Genomic DNA, 19,542 nt, shown 5'->3' on the forward strand with positions numbered 1-19,542 from the left:
GCAGAAGTTGTCCATGTCGGTGGAGCGCACCGCGAGTCCAACCTTTCCACGTTTGCTAGCGCAAAGGAAAATGATGCTCTAATTTGGAGGTTTCACTGTCATCTATATCAGGGAACTGTCAAGACCTCGTTACCAGCGCCGTCTTTTATCTGCAGCAAGCGTCGCCAAGCGCCGACGTATCGATGAATTTCTCCGGGGAAGTAACATGCGTCGTCCTGCTGGTGCTCGTCGCAGCGCAAGGTAAGACCATGGACTGTGCCAAAAAAGTACTATTACACGCGTTACTTCATGTGTACCATCATTTTATTTATTGCTCCCTTAAAACTGTTTTCAACCTGCTTCTTGCCGCAGGTGACTTCTGAGTGGAGAATGAATGAAAACAATTTTTTTTTTATTCTCCATTAAGAGAGAACATTTTAAATACCTCCACTGACTTTCAAATGAAAAATGAATGTTGGTGGTGACACATGACGTATGCTGGAAGTACAGTTAATAATAATATGGATTGTTCTCAAAGTTTCCTGTAGGTCTCACAGCAACACAAAGGCAGATCTTAAAAGTGACAGATTCGCCTGGCACATTTGGATGTAAGAATGCTTTGTGACCTTTTCATATTGACAAAGACAGTGTTTTCCACACTGTTTGTGCTCAACCCATAACAAATTCCACGTGTCTGGAAATTGGCTATGAATGTAATAACAATTCCTATGGATCTGGATGCAGTGCTTGCACACAATAATTCTAAAATGCACACTGGCTTAAACCTTTCTGTGGACATGAACTGTGATTGTGACATGTTGTATTAGTGCTGATTCTTAAGCCTCTGTAGTCACTGTGGGGCACATGCACATAAAACATGTCTCTAGCAGCAGCTCAATGACTGTCAATGATGAATTTATCTGAAAACCTCGCAGTGTGTACAGCCGTGGGCCTTCCTTCACCCATAGAGGTCAGAGGTCAGGATTAGAGGTGCAGTACATCACAGTAAGACCCTGTAGCTGCAGGGAAAGACTTAAAAGTTAGGAAGAAAACTATGATGGACAATATGATATTTTTACCATTAATTCACAGATTACATTGTGTTTAGTCTACCTCTCATTCCGTGTGTCTCTTCTTATTTTAAAATGTCTTTCATTCATGTGAGGCTGCCAGTCTCCTGTGTGTTTTAAAGCAGCAGATTTTAAAGTGTGCGTTCCCTTTGTGGCTCTCGGGGGAATGGGAGCAAAACAAAGAATAGATAAATGCTTAAAGCACAATTTTTGCTTTGCGTTTGCATGTGGTGTAACTGAATGGTTATTTTAATCCTGAACCATTCACATTCGCAAAGAGTAAACAGAAATGGGTTTCCTCTGAGAGCGTCTATCTGCCTATGTGCAGGATAAAGTAACTGTTAAGTGGTAATATATTTTTTGGCAGTGTTTTTTCTTTTTGTTCTAAGTGCTCGCTGTAGTTTTTGCACTCACTTGTCAATCAAACAGGCTTTAATGTCTCTATAGATTTTCAGTTGCTAAAGTTGTTTCTATTCCTGCCATAAATATAAAAGGCTGTAGGGTTGAGAACAAGGAAGGAAGCAGGTAGAAATGTCACAATACATATAATAGCTGCAGTTCAGCTGGTAGAGTTGTAGACGAACCACAGGGTCTGTTTTTCGACCCCTGGTTCCTCCTGGCTGCATGTCAAAATTTGGCCGAGACACTGAACCCCAAAGTTGTCCACACTGTCTGTTTACTGTACTTGTGTGTTGCTTTGGGTAAAAGCGTCTTTTAAACGACTAATTGAAATAAAATATGAGGGATGAATTTCAGTAGCTGATTTTGTTTTGTATCTGGCTCCAAGGCAAAATGCTTGTGGCATGTTTGCTAACGTGAGAATGGCAAGCGTTCAGCATTTAGTGAGCACTTTTATTCATTGACAGCTTTTCAGGTAACTGGCTCTAAATCTAAGAGCAATTGAATTTGGAAACACTAGATTCATACATATAAAGTAAATTTCGTTTCCAAAAATCATAGTGCATTACAAAAAACACAAAGAGCATAATTTGATTTCTCTTTACAAATTGTAAGCGAAGAATAGTTTTCAAGTACCAACAGTTTTTAAACCAATTGTTTAAACTTGTTTAAAGTTGCAATATTCAGCTTTGCTACTAATAATCTGCAACTTTAGTTTTTAGGTTCACCAAAGGGTTTCACTAACTGTAAGTAGCAGTTTGGCTTATCCTGTTTCTTTTCACACAATATGCAGTTACTTGTCAAAAGTAACCTATTAAATAATACTTATCACAGTTTATTAAAGGTGAAAAATAAAGTTACATTACTTACGAAGGTAGTAACATATTACTTCTTAGTTAGTTTTGCATTACTTTTATCAAAACATAATAAAAATATGTTACCAGAATATTTGACAAATATCACATCTCTATGACATTGTTCATGCCTTTCATTGCTCTCATACAGTATTCATGTATCTAACTTACAATGACCAAAGCTGAACCCGCTTTAACACCAAAGCTAAAAACTCACTGCTAGTGTCTGCATTGCAGAGTTTGACACGTGAGTGCCAAAAAGTAACAGATAGTAATTTCTTTTAGCATTGTCGCCATGCATGTGGGAATGACCGACCATCAAACAGAGATTGTAGGAGGTGCCATTGTTATGGCTATAATATGAAAGTGTTGTGACTTCTAGCTTTAAAGCTCTGAGTGCAACAGTGAGTTTGTCCCAGATGTGGTACATGTAGTCGTCTCATGGGAGCAGCCCTAAGTGCCTTGGTGTTGTCATGCTCCAGTTGTTATGTGAAACACACTGGGTTCACACATCCTGCAAGCTGTTGCAGATTTAGAGTCAAGGAGAAGGGATGTGTCTTCATATGACACATGATATGGGCTCAGTCTCTTCTCTCTTTCTCTGCCTCTCCATCATTTTCCTCAGCTGGAAAGATTTGCCACATCCAGTTGCTTTGTCACTTTGCCCATGAATTGAGCAAAATTCAACAGGAACAAGAAATCGGTGCCATGAAAGGATGACATTGTCAACACTTTCACAGCAGAAGAGAAGCTGAAGCGAAAGCAAATCTAGTCTTTGTCCTTGCTAGTTGGAACCAATTAACTGGGCTGCTTGGAGAGAAAAACCCAGCAATATAAAAGGATTGTGCCTCACCTTCCTTTTCCCCCCTCTGTCCTCTATCTCTCTTCTCATCCCTCATTCTCTCAGTCCCTTGTTGGCTATGTGGCTTTTGTATGATACTAAACAGTGGCTGTGCAGATGCAGATAAGTGCCTGAAAAACACATATTGACACACACACACTCCCGGTGGGGTCCGATTAGTGGGCTACGGAAGGTATTTTCTTTTGCCATACAGGATTTGTGGTTTGTCCCTATGAAAGAAAATGCTGATCCTGCAGGCCATATGATAGAGGTGTCTTAATCCAAAATAGAATCAGCTTGGAGGTTAGGGGTGAGTGATCTGTACAGCCATTGTTAGAATTATGACATTCAAAAAAAAAAAAGTCACAGCCTGTGGGATGGATTGTGTGCACATCAGCATATTTCAGGACCGGATATGATCAGAAAGTTTGGAGTGTTTAAAATGAGTAATATTGCATGATTCATTTTCCTGCACCATCTCCTGCAGAAACTGCTGAGAAAGAAGTTCCGCTGATCCGACCTGCATTATGGTTTAAGCTTGACCCTTTGTCTTGCTCTTGTGGGAATTTTTATAGGCTGCAGCTGTGCATTGTCAGTGTAAAGACAATTAAACAAGTTCTTCCGTAGAACACGTGAAGGGTGGGTTGCTAATAATTAAACAATACTCAAGTTAAAAACCAACCTTCACATATTGATTTGTTGGATGTTGTGGTGTGGTCAACAAAGATGTTGTGTTCGTCACCAGCTTTTAAAATGGCTTGTATTAAGCTCCTGTACCCATTATCTACAGTAAGACTGCTTGTATGGGCTTTGCTTGCAGTATCTTCAAGCGTATTTTCTACTCTGCCAGATTGAAATGCTCTTCTGAGCTTGGAACTACAGAGCGGCTCTCCAGTGTCTCTCCTAGAAGCAATATAGTTGCATTAAAGCCTGACAGGCAATCAGTGTGTATGTGTGTGTCCATGTGCATGTGGCTTAAGGACTGTGTGTTGGCTTCAGGATCCTCTTAACACGATTGGCTTGTGATTATTGCAACCAAACCTCTTGCTCCTTTCCTCACATTCATGCTGCGTTAACCACCTCAGGCACAGGCTGAGACCCTATTTCAACCCCTATGGATGGCTTAATCATACTCCCCTGCAACCACCACCACCACCACACACACATATTCACATATCCGCTTCCAGGCAGCCCTGCTGCCTTATTCCTCTGGGACAACTGACTCATGCTAATGGATGGAGTGAGAGAGGGAAATAAAAAGCTAGAGATGAGAAGACATCTCAGATGGAGGATAGTCAGGCATTTTCCCCAAACTTTTCTTCCTCTTTTCCCCCTGGTTCTGTATTTTTTACTGGCCTCTCGGTGTGTATTACTATCATGTGTTCGTGCAGTGTCTCAAACACATTGTCAAGTTGATGCTCAGTCCAAGCTGTTGTTGGATGTTATGGTATTATTTATTACCTAAAGCTGTTACTTAAATATGTCAAATCCCCTTTATTGCCATGTCTTGCACTAGCTCAGCATTTGGGGTTATTAACAGAAGGACTGTATTGCATGCACTAAACAATAAACAAGACTGGAATTAAATCCTTTTTCTCACCACAACAGTTTCCTTAATAATATGTTTAACGATTTCACGCGTTTCTAGTCTTGAATCTTGTGTTCCAAGTTGTATAATAACTATACTAATAAGTATATTATATTTAATATGTTAATGTTCCACCAATTTCTGTTTTAACTCCACCCTGGCTATGATTAATCAGTATAATTCATCAATTTTCCATTCACTTGCCTTGGTCTTGGAAACCAATAAAACCCAGCATATCTTTCTCCTTATGCATCCTGAAGGACAAATGCAATTTCACCATGTTCAGAGTCCAGAAGGAACTTGTGTGACAGTGGGATAGAGCTCAAAACAGAGTTCTGTAAATGGCACATGCCCAATTTTAAAAACACAAAGATGAACAAATACCTATTTCACCTATGTGATCTAAGAGTGAAATTCCCTTTCTTTGATCCACTGTAGCAGAGATGTTTTCAAAATCTTGTCTCAATACTGATGCAATCAGTGGTGCTGGCATTCGCGATCAGCAGCCACCCTCCACTCTCACTGCAGAGGAGATAAGTAGACATTAGTACTGATTTCTCAATTCCCTGCAGCTGTTACTGAAGCGCTGCAGAAACCGGCACAAACACTCAGGACAGATAGTTTCAAAAACATTTCCAGATCGTACTACAACGGCATCTCTAGAAATGCTACAATGTTAGATAAAATAAACTTAAACATCTAATGACTAGTTGTTGAAAGCCTCCCTCAGTAGAGAACACAAATGGTTTAATCTGTCATTTTGACTTTCAGTAGACTTTTAACTTAGCCAAGAGAAATACTTCTTCTTAACCTGGTTGTAGTGCTACTGGGGAGGAACTGACTTTGCTGATCATAAATAACAAATTTAGAGTCATTATTGGTTTGTTGTTGTGTAATCTAATCATACATTATTATTAGAATGTATTGTTTCCTCATTAGTTCATCTGTATATTTGGAGACATGCCTTGATTCAGAGTGATTCAAGATAAAGGTAAATGGACACCTAAATAGGAACACACATACACACACACACACACACACACAAACACACACTTATGGTTACATGTATATACTGTATATAGTCAAGCCCTCATATATGAACATACCTATTTAGGTTACAGCATGCTCCATGCATTTAATGTGATGGTCACAGCACTTGCAGTAATCACCATGGATCCTCTGGTGCATCATTCAGCATGTCACAGTCAGGCCATCAAAAACCCTGGAGAGCAAAGACACGCTATCTAGCCTTTCCCCACATTTTCCTCCTATCTCTTCTCCGCACTGTTTCTCTCGCTCTTTGTAGCTATTTTTCATGCACACACACTGTCAGCCGTGTATTATTGGAGGGTAATTAGTTCCTTTAGAGTGTCCACCACTCGCTCCCAGGCTCATCCAGTTAAGTGCATGCCTGATCAAAGAGCCTCCCACAGGCCACGGGTCTTTCCACAGCTTTGGATTCCTGTAGCTGCAAGAGACAGACTCACTATTTGGCTTGCTAATTCTAAATCAATGTGGCTATTTGAGCATGCCATGGCTGACTGCTTGACTTGGCTTCATCCACATCAGAACAAAGGCTTATCACTTTAATGCCACAAACGAAGACAGGGATGGTAATATGACTGTCAGACTGATTTCATGTCATTTTCATCAGCAGAGGCAGAGAGGTTTGTCTACATGCTAAAGCTTGAGACAAGTGAGGTGATAAAAACAGAAGACACCCTTTGTTCCTAAGTTTGGAGCAATTCTGATGGCCCAGCTTTTAGCCTTTTTGAACGTGGTTTGGCTCAATAGATGGCAACTCGGTTCAGTCCCCCACATAAGTCTAAACTGCTGTATCTCAAAACAGGTATGGACCTGAACAGGTATACAAACAATTTATAGGCCCCAGAGGATGTATCAGAATGCAGCGTACTGATATTGATAAACTCTTAAGATAGTAAAAAAGGCATAGAATACAATATACTGTATGAACATCCACATGTTAACATTTTAGCATCCTGCGATTGACATTTGCTTCAAAGCAAAAACCTTGAATTTACATTTAAGATTTTACTTGGTCACCATAAGACAGACTTAAATAAAGATTCATTATTATAAGTCATTTTATTACTGCCTGTCACATGCACATACCCAGTCATAAATGCACTGTGGGCCACACAGTGTAGCAAGCAGTAATGCAGTGCTTAGATTCACTTGAGGTGAAAGTACAAAAGTTCTAATTAACTTGCTTTAATTTAACACTACTTAAGTTCTTAAGTGGCAGTCACTCCCTTGGCAGACAGTGTGCCAACAGAGAAAAAAAAAAATAGATTTAAATTTTTTTTTGGTCCCTGCGAATAAAAGGTCCAATTAATTGACTAAACATAATTGCCCTTGTTTCCCCTTTGACCAATTAGAGGCTTAAACAAGGTTCTGGCAGTGCAGTGAATTAGAGAGCCGTAGGCACTTTTCAAGGCAGGTACCATGAGGTGGAATTACACAAGTGTCTCTTGAGGGAGGCCTTTTCATTAAGCTTTATTACTCAACTTGCCTCTTGCAGTGACCTCAAAAAACTTCTTAAGAGTTTTGAAGCCACTATAGTGTAATGTATCTTTTTATCAATACAGTAGACTACTAGAACCACATCTGAGGGTCAGTCAGCTTATTGGCATAATTTTTAATTACATTATCCCTCTTTAAAAATAACTTCAAAATCACCCTTTCTTTCTTCTTTCGTTGGGGTGGGAAAAATATTTGGGGTAATAAAACTGATGGAAGAAAGCTGTGTGGCCCAATTTTCATTTTCTCCGTCTCTTTGCTACAGCATTCTGTTGGTGTTTTAACCTCTACATCAGGCTAATTATTGTATGCAGTCAGATGTGTGTGTTTCTGGTATTTTTTGTGCACCAGATGTGATGATTATGTAAGTGTTGTGTTTTAGACACTGATTTTTGTAGCTCAGAAAGCTGACTTTACCCCTGAGCCGTGATAGTCCCCTGTGAGCTCAGTAAATTAAAATTGTAACGTGTTTTAGGTGTTTTCACAGTGTTGACCTTTGTTAGACTGCAACATTTCTTTACATGCTTTCGATTCAGATCAGATATACAGCCCCTAAAATTCAACTACATTGTTATTTCCCTGAGCAAATGAGAGCGTATAACTGGATGAGAAGCCAGACAGTGTAATTTGAGACACCTGCAAGATATTCATCTAGGTGTACTCCCAACAGCAATAAAGCAAAGAACTGCTTCATGACTTTATGGACAGTGAAAATGAAATACTTGTCTTAGCATATAGGTTCTTAAAAACTGTTATATGAAACTTATATGAAAGCACCATACAGTACTATATATTCTCAGGTCTGTATTGCTATAGAGTCAACTGACCTGCAGACAGAGAAATGTCCATCAAAGGTCCATATTTTATTTAGTTTTCAAGTAAACACTTTCAGTGAATGTGGCTATTTGTGTGTATATGGGTAGTGCACCATTTGTCTGCCTTCCATCTCTCAGATGGCTCCAGCAGCTCAGGAAATGCAAGTTTGATGGTTTGGGAATGTGTTGAATAATCTGTTTTTCACTTTTCTTAATGGAAATCTTTGTTGGAAGAGGTTGGCCTCAGCTTTTAAAAAAAACACAGTTGGATTAATAGTTCTTCTTTAACATAAATACCATTATTTCAGTGCACATGGAAAGGCCCAAACTCTGTGAATGTCTTTGTTTAGTTAGCCAGCAGCAAAGGCAGACAAAGACAGGAACCTGTTTATGGAATTATAGCTAAATAACAGGAGCAGGTGTCAGGGAAGATGGGCAGAGGAGAAAGGATATAGACACAGGAAAATTAAAAGAAAAGACACTATGTGTAATTTTGTGTTATTCTGTAGCAACATAGTGAATTTGTATAGAGGATTTTGTGCTACCATTTAATTCACTGGCACATTGCTTCTGAGGTTGTGCTGATGATGTGAGCGTGTGCTGTCCCAAGGGATGCAACATTTTCTGCTTCGATGAGCATAAGTCTATGTGCCTTCCCTGGCACTAGTGTTACTAGTGGCAGTTTTCCACAATATGACCTCCAATCCAGCCTCACAAGGGGCACACTTGCAGGTTTAAAGACACACTGGTCTGTTTTTCTAAAAGCATCTTGTGTTTGGAAGCTTTCAGGCTTTGACTCGACAGAATCAATAACCAAAATGTGTCTCATAACACATTTCTTTACCATCTCTCCCCAAACAGAACAAACATACATTTCACCCAAATACAACTAAAAGATATTTTCAATTTTCCCACTTAACCAAGACATGTTCGTGTTTATTTTCATAGGAGGTTCATCCACCTCCATTGTTCCAAGAGCAGTAGAATTAAAGGGTATTTAGTTTGTTGTGACAAAAAGAGGCTTTCCACGAATTTGACGACGATGCTTTGAAATAAAACATAGATTCTTGTGTTGCTATGTTTTTCTGTAGTAGTGGGAAAGTAAAAGGAGCTTCATAAGAGCGAATGGTTGTTCTTAGCCCTTGGTGGTCCTTACCTTTGTTATATCCTTGTGTTTCTAAACGTTTTTTCCCTTTGACTCTAATGCAAATTATTTTGAGTGAGAGACCTTTTAAAGAGAGGAAAATAAAATGTAATTATTGATGTTAATTTCTCTCCTGATCTTCTTCTTCTTCTATTCTTCTCCTCCTCCTCCTCCTCTGTTCATTAGATTGTTTATCATCTAAAGCAGAGGACAGATTGTTTCGGAGGCTGTTCAGGCGATACAACCAGTATATCCGACCTGTGGAGAATGTATCGGATCCAGTCACAGTGGAGTTTGAGGTTTCCATATCTCAACTTGTCAAAGTGGTAAGGAGAGAGAGCGAGCAAACAAGGAAAAGCACATGGGTCATCTATTGATCAAAGGTTGTCACTGACCAATTTACTATTCTGTCCATTTCTGCAACAGGATGAGGTGAATCAGATTATGGAGACCAATCTGTGGTTGAGACATGTGAGTGAGGACCATTCTTTATGTAAAGTCTGCCACAATATTATATCACATTGGATTATGCTAAATTTTGTCTGACTTGTAGGTTTGGAACGACTACAAACTAAAATGGCTTCCTGCTGAATACGATGGGATTGAGTTCATACGAGTTCCATCCAATAAGATCTGGAGGCCAGACATTGTTTTGTACAACAAGTGAGTTTTAGTGCACAGATGAAGAGGTGAAGAGATCCACACTGAGAGATGGATCTATTTTAAAGCTTTTGCAGAGATTATTTTTTATGATTTCCCGAAGTTCATTTGCAGTGAATATTTAGATTATGTCCTGCATTTTTGCAGAAGATAATTTTTTTCATACACGCTAAAGTTCAGTTACGGTAAGTGTTATAATGGTAATTAGGTGAAATTATATTGACATCTATCTATGAAAATGGTCTCTGACAGTGCTGTAGGTGATTTTCTTGTGGAAGACAAGACCAAGGCCCTGTTGAAGTTTGATGGCACCATCACCTGGATCCCTCCAGCTATTTTCAAGTCGTCCTGCCCCATGGACATCACTTACTTCCCATTTGACTACCAGAACTGTTCAATGAAATTTGGCTCCTGGACCTACGACAAGGCCAAGATTGACCTGGTGCTAATCGGATCAAAGGTCAGAAGGAGTCAAGCTCGTCATTATATATACATATTTACATGTTTGCTTTTTTTTTTAAACTACACTGAGCCAAAAAGACATTTCATGTCTTCATATTCTATGTTTAGACAATTAAGTTACTAACTTCAACAATCTGCTTTCATGTTTTTGGTTGAAATCATTTAGTGAGACATCATAATTTAGGTGAATGTTGACGTATCCACCTTTTTGTCTTAATTATTACTTATTTTGTGCTCATATTCACTTCACCTATGCATTTGTCCAGGTAAACCTGAAAGACTTCTGGGAGAGTGGAGAGTGGGAGATTATTGATGCACCAGGTTACAAGCATGACATCAAATATAATTGCTGTGAAGAGATATACCCAGACATCACCTACTCCTTCTATATCCGCCGTCTGCCGCTTTTTTACACCATCAACCTCATTATTCCCTGCCTGCTCATCTCCTTCCTCACGGTGCTGGTCTTTTACCTCCCATCCGACTGTGGCGAGAAGGTCACCCTGTGTATCTCTGTCCTCCTCTCACTCACCGTGTTCCTGTTGGTCATAACTGAGACCATCCCTTCAACATCGCTTGTCATTCCTTTGATCGGCGAGTACCTTCTCTTCACCATGATTTTTGTCACACTCAGCATCGTCATCACTGTCTTTGTGCTGAACGTCCACTACCGCACCCCCATGACTCACACAATGCCAGAGTGGGTGAGGGCTGTGTTTCTCGGGGTGCTGCCGAGAGTGATGCTGATGAGGCGGCCTATTGACCAAGGTTGCTCACCCCCTGCCATAACAGAAGGCATGGGAGGAGAAACTGGTGGTAGAAACAGCGGAGGAAACAAGAAGCGACAGAACAGCATAGGAAGTGGATCGGGAAGCGTAAGTGTTGGAGGAATAACTGGTGGTGTAGCATATCCACCACTGGATGGTGGCAGTGGAGCAGGAGGGGCCTCCTCTGCTAGTGGGTCCATGAATTGTGTGGAGTATGGCGAGATGAACCGTGACATGAACCGGGACATAAACAGGAGGTGCCCCTACAGAGGCAAGGAGGTACCAACTCCTGTCCCTCCCCCGATGGTTCCACCTCTACCTTCCCAGCCACCCCAGACCCAGGGGCCCCAGGAGTCCGAGCACCCTAAGATGTCGAGGCCCCTAACTGCCCCATCACCTGTCAGTGCTGTTGTTGCCTTCTCGGTGGTGTCACCAGAGATCAAACAGGCCATTGAGAGCGTGAAGTACATCGCAGAGAACATGAGGACTCGCAACAAAGCCAAAGAGGTAGTGTAGGTATTAAGTTGTTGCAATATTGAGTTGCTAGTGTTTTAAAGCTGTTTGGATGGTTTCTTGCTTAAACAGTAGTATTGGTATTAGAAAAGTTAACTGCAACTCTTTTGACATGTTTTGTATAGTGTATGCCTTGGATTATTTGAAAAAATAACATTTATAAACACTGTTCCCTAAACAACAGGATTCTTCACAATCTTTTTTGATTTTTAAGAAAAAATGTGTTAAGGCCAAAATTCATAAACACATAACCTTAACCTTAAAATAAACTAAAGACTAAATGTTTGGGATTGTTGTGTACAGACTACGTCCCCCAAATATCCACAGTAAAATAGACATAGTATATACAAGATCATAAACACACACAACAAATATGTATTGTATGTGTGTTACCTCAGTGTACGGTTTTCTGCAGAGCTTGGTGGATGATTTAGAAATCATTTATTCAGGGATACAAAGGGAGTGTAAATCTGTGTGTTGTGGATGGAGGGCTTTGTCTATACCTCTGTCACACTCTGGATGGTCCTGATATGTTTGTTGCTTCCGCTTTTTCTTTAGCAAAATCTTTTTTTAGCAAAGCACGCCTCTCATGTTGATGAATACAGACTATCCACACTACGGGCACATAATGGCATTATGGTCAGCGCTGTCGGGATCCTATTATCCACATCATACCGATCAAGGAATGCACATACACATATACTGCATAAACTCAAATGATAACCATATTCGTGGAAGTAAATTGTGGTTCTTTCAGTTTGCCTTACACACAAACACACACACCCCTCATAGCAATGCAGATCTGGTGTTGACACTGTGACAGTAGTGAATTTTAAGGTTTGTGCTGTTGCTTGAAATTACCCAATTACCAATAAGCAAAGGAATTTAAGATATTTTTAGATAAAGAGAAAACAAAGTGATGTTGCATATGAAAGTCTGCACCTTCATTATTGTGTTTTTTTTTCTCTATTTGCACATACCTAAATCCCCTTCTGTCCTTTCCTCAGGTGGAGGATGACTGGAAGTACGTTGCCATGGTCATTGACAGGATATTCCTGTGGGTCTTCGTGACAGTGTGTGTGCTGGGAACTCTGGGACTCTTCCTTCAGCCACTCATCAGTTTCTTTAAATAAGACACTAACTTTGTCTTTGCTGTCTTTGTCTTTTTGTCTACCTCTGTTTGTGTCTGTAACCCACTTGAATACTTTGGGATTTGTCCACCGATCTTGCCATTTTTTCACATCAAAGACTGAGCTGTGTTCTTGCTCCTTTCCTGGTTTGACATCTTTTATTTTTCCACTCTTCTCTAGGACCCAGTCATCAACTACCAGTATTTTTATGTTTCCACATATGATTTGCTCAGATTTATCCTTCTCTATGTGCACACAGTGGTGTTCCCCAGTCTCACCTCTCCTGTGGCATGCTATGCCATGCCACTGCCTATAGGTCATCACGTTACAGTTGCCTTCTGTCAGCCAATGAGTCTGTTCCTTTTTGAACCTCTTAATCTAAACAATCTTAATCACAAAGACAGACACGCCTAAATAACTTTATGAGTTTTGCACTCATTTTATGCTCATGCAGTAAGGACAATACACTTTTGCAAAGTGCATTCAGCAGTATATATGACTTAAACCTTTTCTTCAGGATGGTTTTCCTGTTGTCCATTACATGCAGTCAAATCAGTTTCCCTGTACATAACCTTATTGCATATATGTTTGTAATGCATGCCTCGTGAGGTGGACACTAACTAGCTGTACACCTTTGATGTTTTTCATTTGCTGTCACACTAAGTATAATCATGCATCACACAAAAATTCACAATGTCACTAAAAATTTAAAATGTATGGAAAAACTTGAATTGCTCAAAGTAGATGAAACTTATAAAAAGCTGCAGAATAACCAAATGATCTCAAGTTGTTTTTAGCAATACATCATATTTTGTAACGCATGTCTCCACAACGTCTGTGAGGGTATTCATTATGTTTTACTTGCTTTTTGTCGGGTGTGAGCTGGGATAGTTTGCAGTCCCCAGCAACCTTAAAGAAATAAGTTAATACAATAATTCTTAATATACAGTATATGGAATACATCATGCTAATAGTATCAAGAAGAAAGTCTACTGAAAGATATTGTTCTTCTGAAGTATGCCAAAAGATTAATATTCACATCAGTCATGTAGAACTGACTGATGTGACTGCATCCCTGTTTATGTATGTATTTATGTTGCAATGCCCTGTGAGACGTCAAGGCCATCTGACCTAGTGTGTAATTGCATTACTGTGTATTCCATAGATATTTCTAATTTATGGGGACTGGACTGATATTCCTAATCTGTAGAAATAATCAACCAATTAATAAAATCCAAGCAGTAGAGTGAGGGATAGAGATGATACAGGGGAAGGAATGCAGTAAGAAATTAGAGAGTGGGTGGAAACACAAACAAAAAAATAAATAAACCATATATCATAGTAGGTCATTAGAATAGGTCAGAAGAAAGAATCACCAGTAGCTTACAGTTACAGTACATTGACAGTGTTAAACTTTTGCATCGTTGAGATGTTAAAATCTTTGAGTTCTAAAAAAAGATTAATGCTGTACAAAAGGATCTTCAAACTTCAGACAGCAAAGTAAGGTCAAACTCAATGACGGGAACCACTGGGATCTAAGACTGTGTTTTTGGGGTGAGAACATATAACGTCTAACTACTACTAGAGAAATAAGCCAGAAAATGTGGTAAGGGAGAGTTAATGGGAGGGAATGGTAAGGTTACAGGAGAGTTAGCTAGCTGTTCAGGGACTTCCAGAGGTACTTGCTCCTTTTGCTGCAATGCTGCAAATACACACAATGCAAATTTTGGAATTGGTTTAGGTAACTGTAATTATATTTCAAAATAAAATACATTTGAAGAATAATTTAATGTATATATTGTGGGGTTACTTTGCTGAAATTTCTATTCTATTTCTATTTCTGTTTTGAGATATGTATATTGTATGACTGACCATTAGGTATATCTGTTCAACTGCTTGTCAAATATCTAATCAGCCAGTCACATGGAGGCCAATAAATGCATTTAGGCATATAGGCATGGTCAAACCGTGCATCAGTATGAGGAAGAAATGTGACTTTTATGTGACTTTAGCATGGTTGTTGGTCTTTCAGAATCTACCGGGATTCAACCCACTACTACCAAGGTGTACCTACTAAAGTGGCCAGTAAGTGTATATGATTAAGATAATATTATAGACATGTCAGGGTGAAATCAGGACAGTCAACTGCTCTGCCATACTACTTGGTAAAACAACTTTCTCGTTTTTTTAGTGAAGACATACAGTCGCACAAACAGCAAATGGAAAGCAAAGAACACAGCAAAGCATTTTTCTTGAAGCTTTTTTCTTTTCCTGACTTATCCTTGCTTTACTTTCTATATCAGAGTTAATAGTTGAGTCTGAATGTGTCCGTCAGTGATGACACACCCGCACACACACTGAAAGTTCAGGTTGGTGAAAGAACAAATTGCAGCCCCTTTCCCTTGAAGTCATATTGTCTGACTCTTTGCCTTGAATTGAACCACTCTGTGACTCCAAGCAACTCAACCACTCACATTTAATCGCTAAATGTGTCCAGTGAATAAGCATGTGCACATTTCTCACACGTGTGAGAGGAAGCGAGAGCTAAACACAGAGAGAGTGAGAGAACAGTTTTTGTGTGTGTGTATGCGCATGTGTGTGTGTTTGTGTTTATGCAAGTCCATTTGTAGTCTCTTTAGCATGGATATCACTAAACACAGATTATGGGATTGATGGAGTCTAGTTATAAATATAAAGATGCAGCAGCAGTAGTGGCATTGGCCAACATAGTATCCCATCAGTCTCAGTCTGCTGCCTGACAGGGTCACATTAACGCCTGGCTGCCACAAAACGAAGAGATGAGCCAGAGAACCAGCTTCTCCGGCTATATTTGGACAGTATTTAAATGGTGTATGCAAATTTCCTAAATAGTTCTGCTCTGGCATATTGAGTTGCCCTTCAAACTTATAAATGAATGAAGAATGAAAAAGCCAGACAACGTTTCCATTCTTTCATCTCTGTATAAAAAGAGTCAGATTCACCATAAACCTCTCACTGCATCTTAAAAAACAACAACAGCAAACATATTCTTTGACACTTCGACACTGCTTCAACAATATTTTTAGGAAGACACACAAATTTGCTCCTTCCAGAAAGCTGCTGCAACATTAATCTGAATTTGTAATGGTGTAAGTTTGATATTTCAAAGCTTTGAATTTTTCTTAAATGATTGGACTTCAAGTGCTCAGTGGCAGTTACAGCAACACAGAGCACAGCAAAGCTCTGGGTACTAAATTCAAGGATAATACATTATTAAGCCAGTCATAGATAAATATTTTACACAGTTCTTTAGTGTTGGTTAACATCCAACTCCTGAATAGCAGGACTCCAGGACCTGTCACAGTCTGTCTGTGGAATTTATTTTCATGCTTTCAGGTTGTATTTCATTTGTTACATGCTTTAAATATTTCTTTGCAATTTGTAAAAAAAAAAAAAGATAAAAGAAAAAACACAACAACACACAATCAAACAAACAGCAAAAACTAAACTTTAAAATAATCTTTCATATCAGTCTTTAAGTAAAGGCAAGTCTGTGATGAGGGAAAATATGCAGTAGAAGTCTAGAGCATGCCGGGATATGCTGGGGTGGGGTTTTAGGGTAAGATGGGGGCAAACTGCAGAATAGTGGGTGGTGAGTTAGGGTAGCCTCTTGTGTCGTCGGGAGCAGAACGCTACGTGCCTACGGCCAGTCAACTGTGGATAAGTAAAGGAGACTCTTCTCTAAATAATTCATTTCAGTGGGAGCCTTATGAACACACACACACACACACACACACACACACACACAGGGCCCTCTCATACACATAAATGGCTGCTTCTTTAAGTAGAAGACTGCACAAACACACACCAAACACATCCTCATATGCCCACATAGAGAAGAGTTCTAATTTTACTCTATGATGAATATGGATGGATGAATATTGTCTTGGAATGACGATTACATTTTTGTGGAACAAAAGAGGCACTTTTTGGAATTTAAAAGCAAAGATTATATAACGCACATCTTCATAAATCATCGAGCAGTTTGCATTTCGATGATTCTACGATTATATTGTTTACATTTACTGACCTGACCACTGTGGTTTAAACTAGAGCACTGGTAGGGCATCGCTGCTCTTTGTCTGTGTTGCTGGCGTTATTTTTAATGTTGGACTGCATAAAGTCAGACCTAAAAGGAAAAGGATGTGACTCAGAACCTGCTCTATTTAACTGGCTGTTTTAATAAAAACTGCTACAACATCAAGAAAACATCATAACACAGGAAAGCTGGATCACCTTAACACCTCAAGGGTAAACTATTTGATAAAACTGAGAAAAGGACATTTTCCCTGAGAACTTGTGTGGGCTGCCTCACCCCTCTCACCTCCCTGACTTTACCAAATTGTGCCACATCCTCATATCTCACTGGTGTATTCCATCAGATCAGCCAGAAATTATGACAGAAGTAATGTTAAGGTAAAATTCTGTAACATACACTCACCAGCCATTTTGTTAGGTACACCTGCTCAATTCAACTTGTTAATGCAAACAGCAACTTAATGCATTTAGGTGTGTTTACTTGGTCAGAATGACCTGCTGAAGTTCAAACAGAGCCTCACAATGGGGAACAAAGGTGATTTAAGTGACTTTGAATGTGACATGATTCCGAAACTTTATGCACAACATGTCTAGGATGTTGTTTCCAATGTTTCCAGCACCTTGTGATATATATATGACAAAGCATTAAGGCAGTTTTGAAGTCAAAAAGGGGGGTGGTTGAAGGTAATTCAGTGTTACTTTCCAAAAAATTTTTAAACAACTTTCAGTATCAAATTGTACAGAAAATTGCTATTTCCTGTTGTTTTTCTAAAACAAAATCCTGAAAAATAGTTAGAAGGAAATGAGTAACAGCATTTTGAGACGGAGGACCCTGCTCTATAGGCAGAGGATGAGCCCTATGAACAGTGACAGAAGAGATTTGTTGTGTCACTGTCCAAAGTTTTAGCACTTTAGACAGAGATGGGAGTACAGTACAATGACAGGTTTTACCATTCAATTGTGCCCTTGCCTATAAGTGTTAGACTGTCTACATTTTGTTCTTTACTTTAATACAAGTTTCCATAGTAACAACCAGTGACACCAAATGATGAAAAGGAGACCCAAGGCTCATCGTTTGTGGTTTGCTGATAGTGTTTAGCAGCTAAGTAGAAGATAATGCGATTGGTTGTATTGTTATCTCATGATCAGTGTGGCCTTTTACTGTATTTTGTAAATTCTAGAACAATGTTTCTTGAAGAGCAGTCAGACTAAGTTTTGGGTGTTGTTATGTTGCATTTTTACTTCATATGGACAGCACATTAAGATTCCTCCAAACACTATATATTAGGAACCAAAGTAAATACTTTTTTTTCTAATGTCACCATCGCAGGTGCATGTTGAAGTGAGACACTGTACGACAAGACAGAGATGCCTCATTATCTGTCTGCCTTTTCCAGAAATTTTCCAGCGGTTACGCAACTTTGATCATATTCTTGATGATAACACTGTGAGAGCATTTGTGAACTTGTGACGTGGACTGACATACAGACAGACAGACAAAACATAAATCCTGCCCAGGGTGCACAGCCGTGAGGAGTAGCCATGCAACTAGAAATACATATTTACACACATACATAGTGGCACATGGACCAACACAGGTCAGAATGGCAGTTTTGCATGTAGGCACATCGCGCATGCACGGACATTTGCACAAACAAACACTTGTGAATATTTACACAAAAACAGATGACGCCCACACAAACAATCACACAAAGCACAGCTGACTCACATCTGATGACAACATCTGTGGTGTGTCAAAGTTAATTCTCTTTTCCTGCCAACCGGCTCTGGACCGAAGTGAAACACACACACAAACACACACAGACCCACGCACACCTACAGTATTAGTTAACCTTGATGTTGCACGCGATTGTTCATTAGCCATTCCTCCGTTGTCTGAAGGAGACAGTAGTGTGACACTGCCCTGCAGGCTTGAGTTTCAAACAACAATCAGCTGCACTTTCTCCCTTTCACATCAGTCTGATGAAAACAAAAGGAAACTCTGATTGAGATGTCTAGAACAAAGTATCATGTTAGGAGGTCAATAAATATTTTGTGTGTATGTATCTTTCATGAGAACCTTCTTCTACAGTTAACCAATTCCAGTCAACACTGAAAGCCCTTTATGTATCCCAGAGTGCATTGAGTTGACATAGGTTTGTACTAACTAAGCGGTTTCTCCTAATCCCTAATTCTCCTTTTTCCCTCTCATGCAGTGAGTCACTTTCTATTTATTTTTTGTTGCAACTCTTTGGTACTTTATAAGATTAAATATCAAATAACTGAAGTCTTCCATTATTGATGAGTGGGGATTTTACATCAGATCATCTAAAAGTTTGACAAATTTGTGAAAAAGTTTCCATCTACTAAAAGCAATTTTTGCTACTATTGATATTCTAAAGTTGACAAGATTTTTAGGTTTTTACTTGAAGCACTGATGTTACCATTAGTAGACTAATATTATTAGCATGTGTGAGATCACTGACTTTGTGTTTAACTTTGAAGCTTGTGTGAGATTTGATTTGCTTTGCTGTATTCCCCTCCTGCCTTTATCACAAGTTCCTTTTAAAACCCTTACAATAACAAGGAGATTAAGATTAAACCCGTGGACCTTGGGAGACAGGGTTGTTTCTTCCCATTTATTAAATATTTCTGCACCAAGTCAAATTATGCTGACTTTAATTATGAGGCCAACAACGGCC

General features: G+C 39.3%; 1 protein-coding gene across 1 annotated transcript; it reads left to right on the top strand.

Annotated features, from left to right (window-relative positions):
- On the top strand, positions 1-14,714 carry LOC137134391 (neuronal acetylcholine receptor subunit alpha-3-like). The gene is made up of 7 exons (XM_067519167.1): positions 1-240; positions 9,418-9,557; positions 9,658-9,702; positions 9,785-9,894; positions 10,144-10,351; positions 10,620-11,627; positions 12,641-14,714. The coding sequence occupies exons 1-7, from the start codon at positions 183-185 to the stop codon at positions 12,764-12,766; spliced, it is 1,695 nt and encodes a 564-aa protein (XP_067375268.1). The 5' UTR covers positions 1-182; the 3' UTR covers positions 12,767-14,714.
- The last annotated feature ends 4,828 nt before the right edge of the window (positions 14,715-19,542 follow it).

The sequence above is a fragment of the Channa argus genome, chromosome 10 (genome assembly GCF_033026475.1).
Source record: "Channa argus isolate prfri chromosome 10, Channa argus male v1.0, whole genome shotgun sequence".
Taxonomy (NCBI): Eukaryota; Metazoa; Chordata; class Actinopteri; order Anabantiformes; family Channidae; genus Channa; species Channa argus.

Bases quoted from the DNA above. Each gene is read 5' to 3' on its own strand.
- LOC137134391 (XM_067519167.1), top strand. From the start codon at position 183: ATGAATTTCTCCGGGGAAGTAACATGCGTCGTCCTGCTGGTGCTCGTC. The intron at 9,703-9,784 runs GTGAGTGAGGAC...TCTGACTTGTAG, and splicing joins CCAATCTGTGGTTGAGACAT to GTTTGGAACGACTACAAACT. The intron at 9,895-10,143 runs GTGAGTTTTAGT...GGTCTCTGACAG, and splicing joins GACATTGTTTTGTACAACAA to TGCTGTAGGTGATTTTCTTG.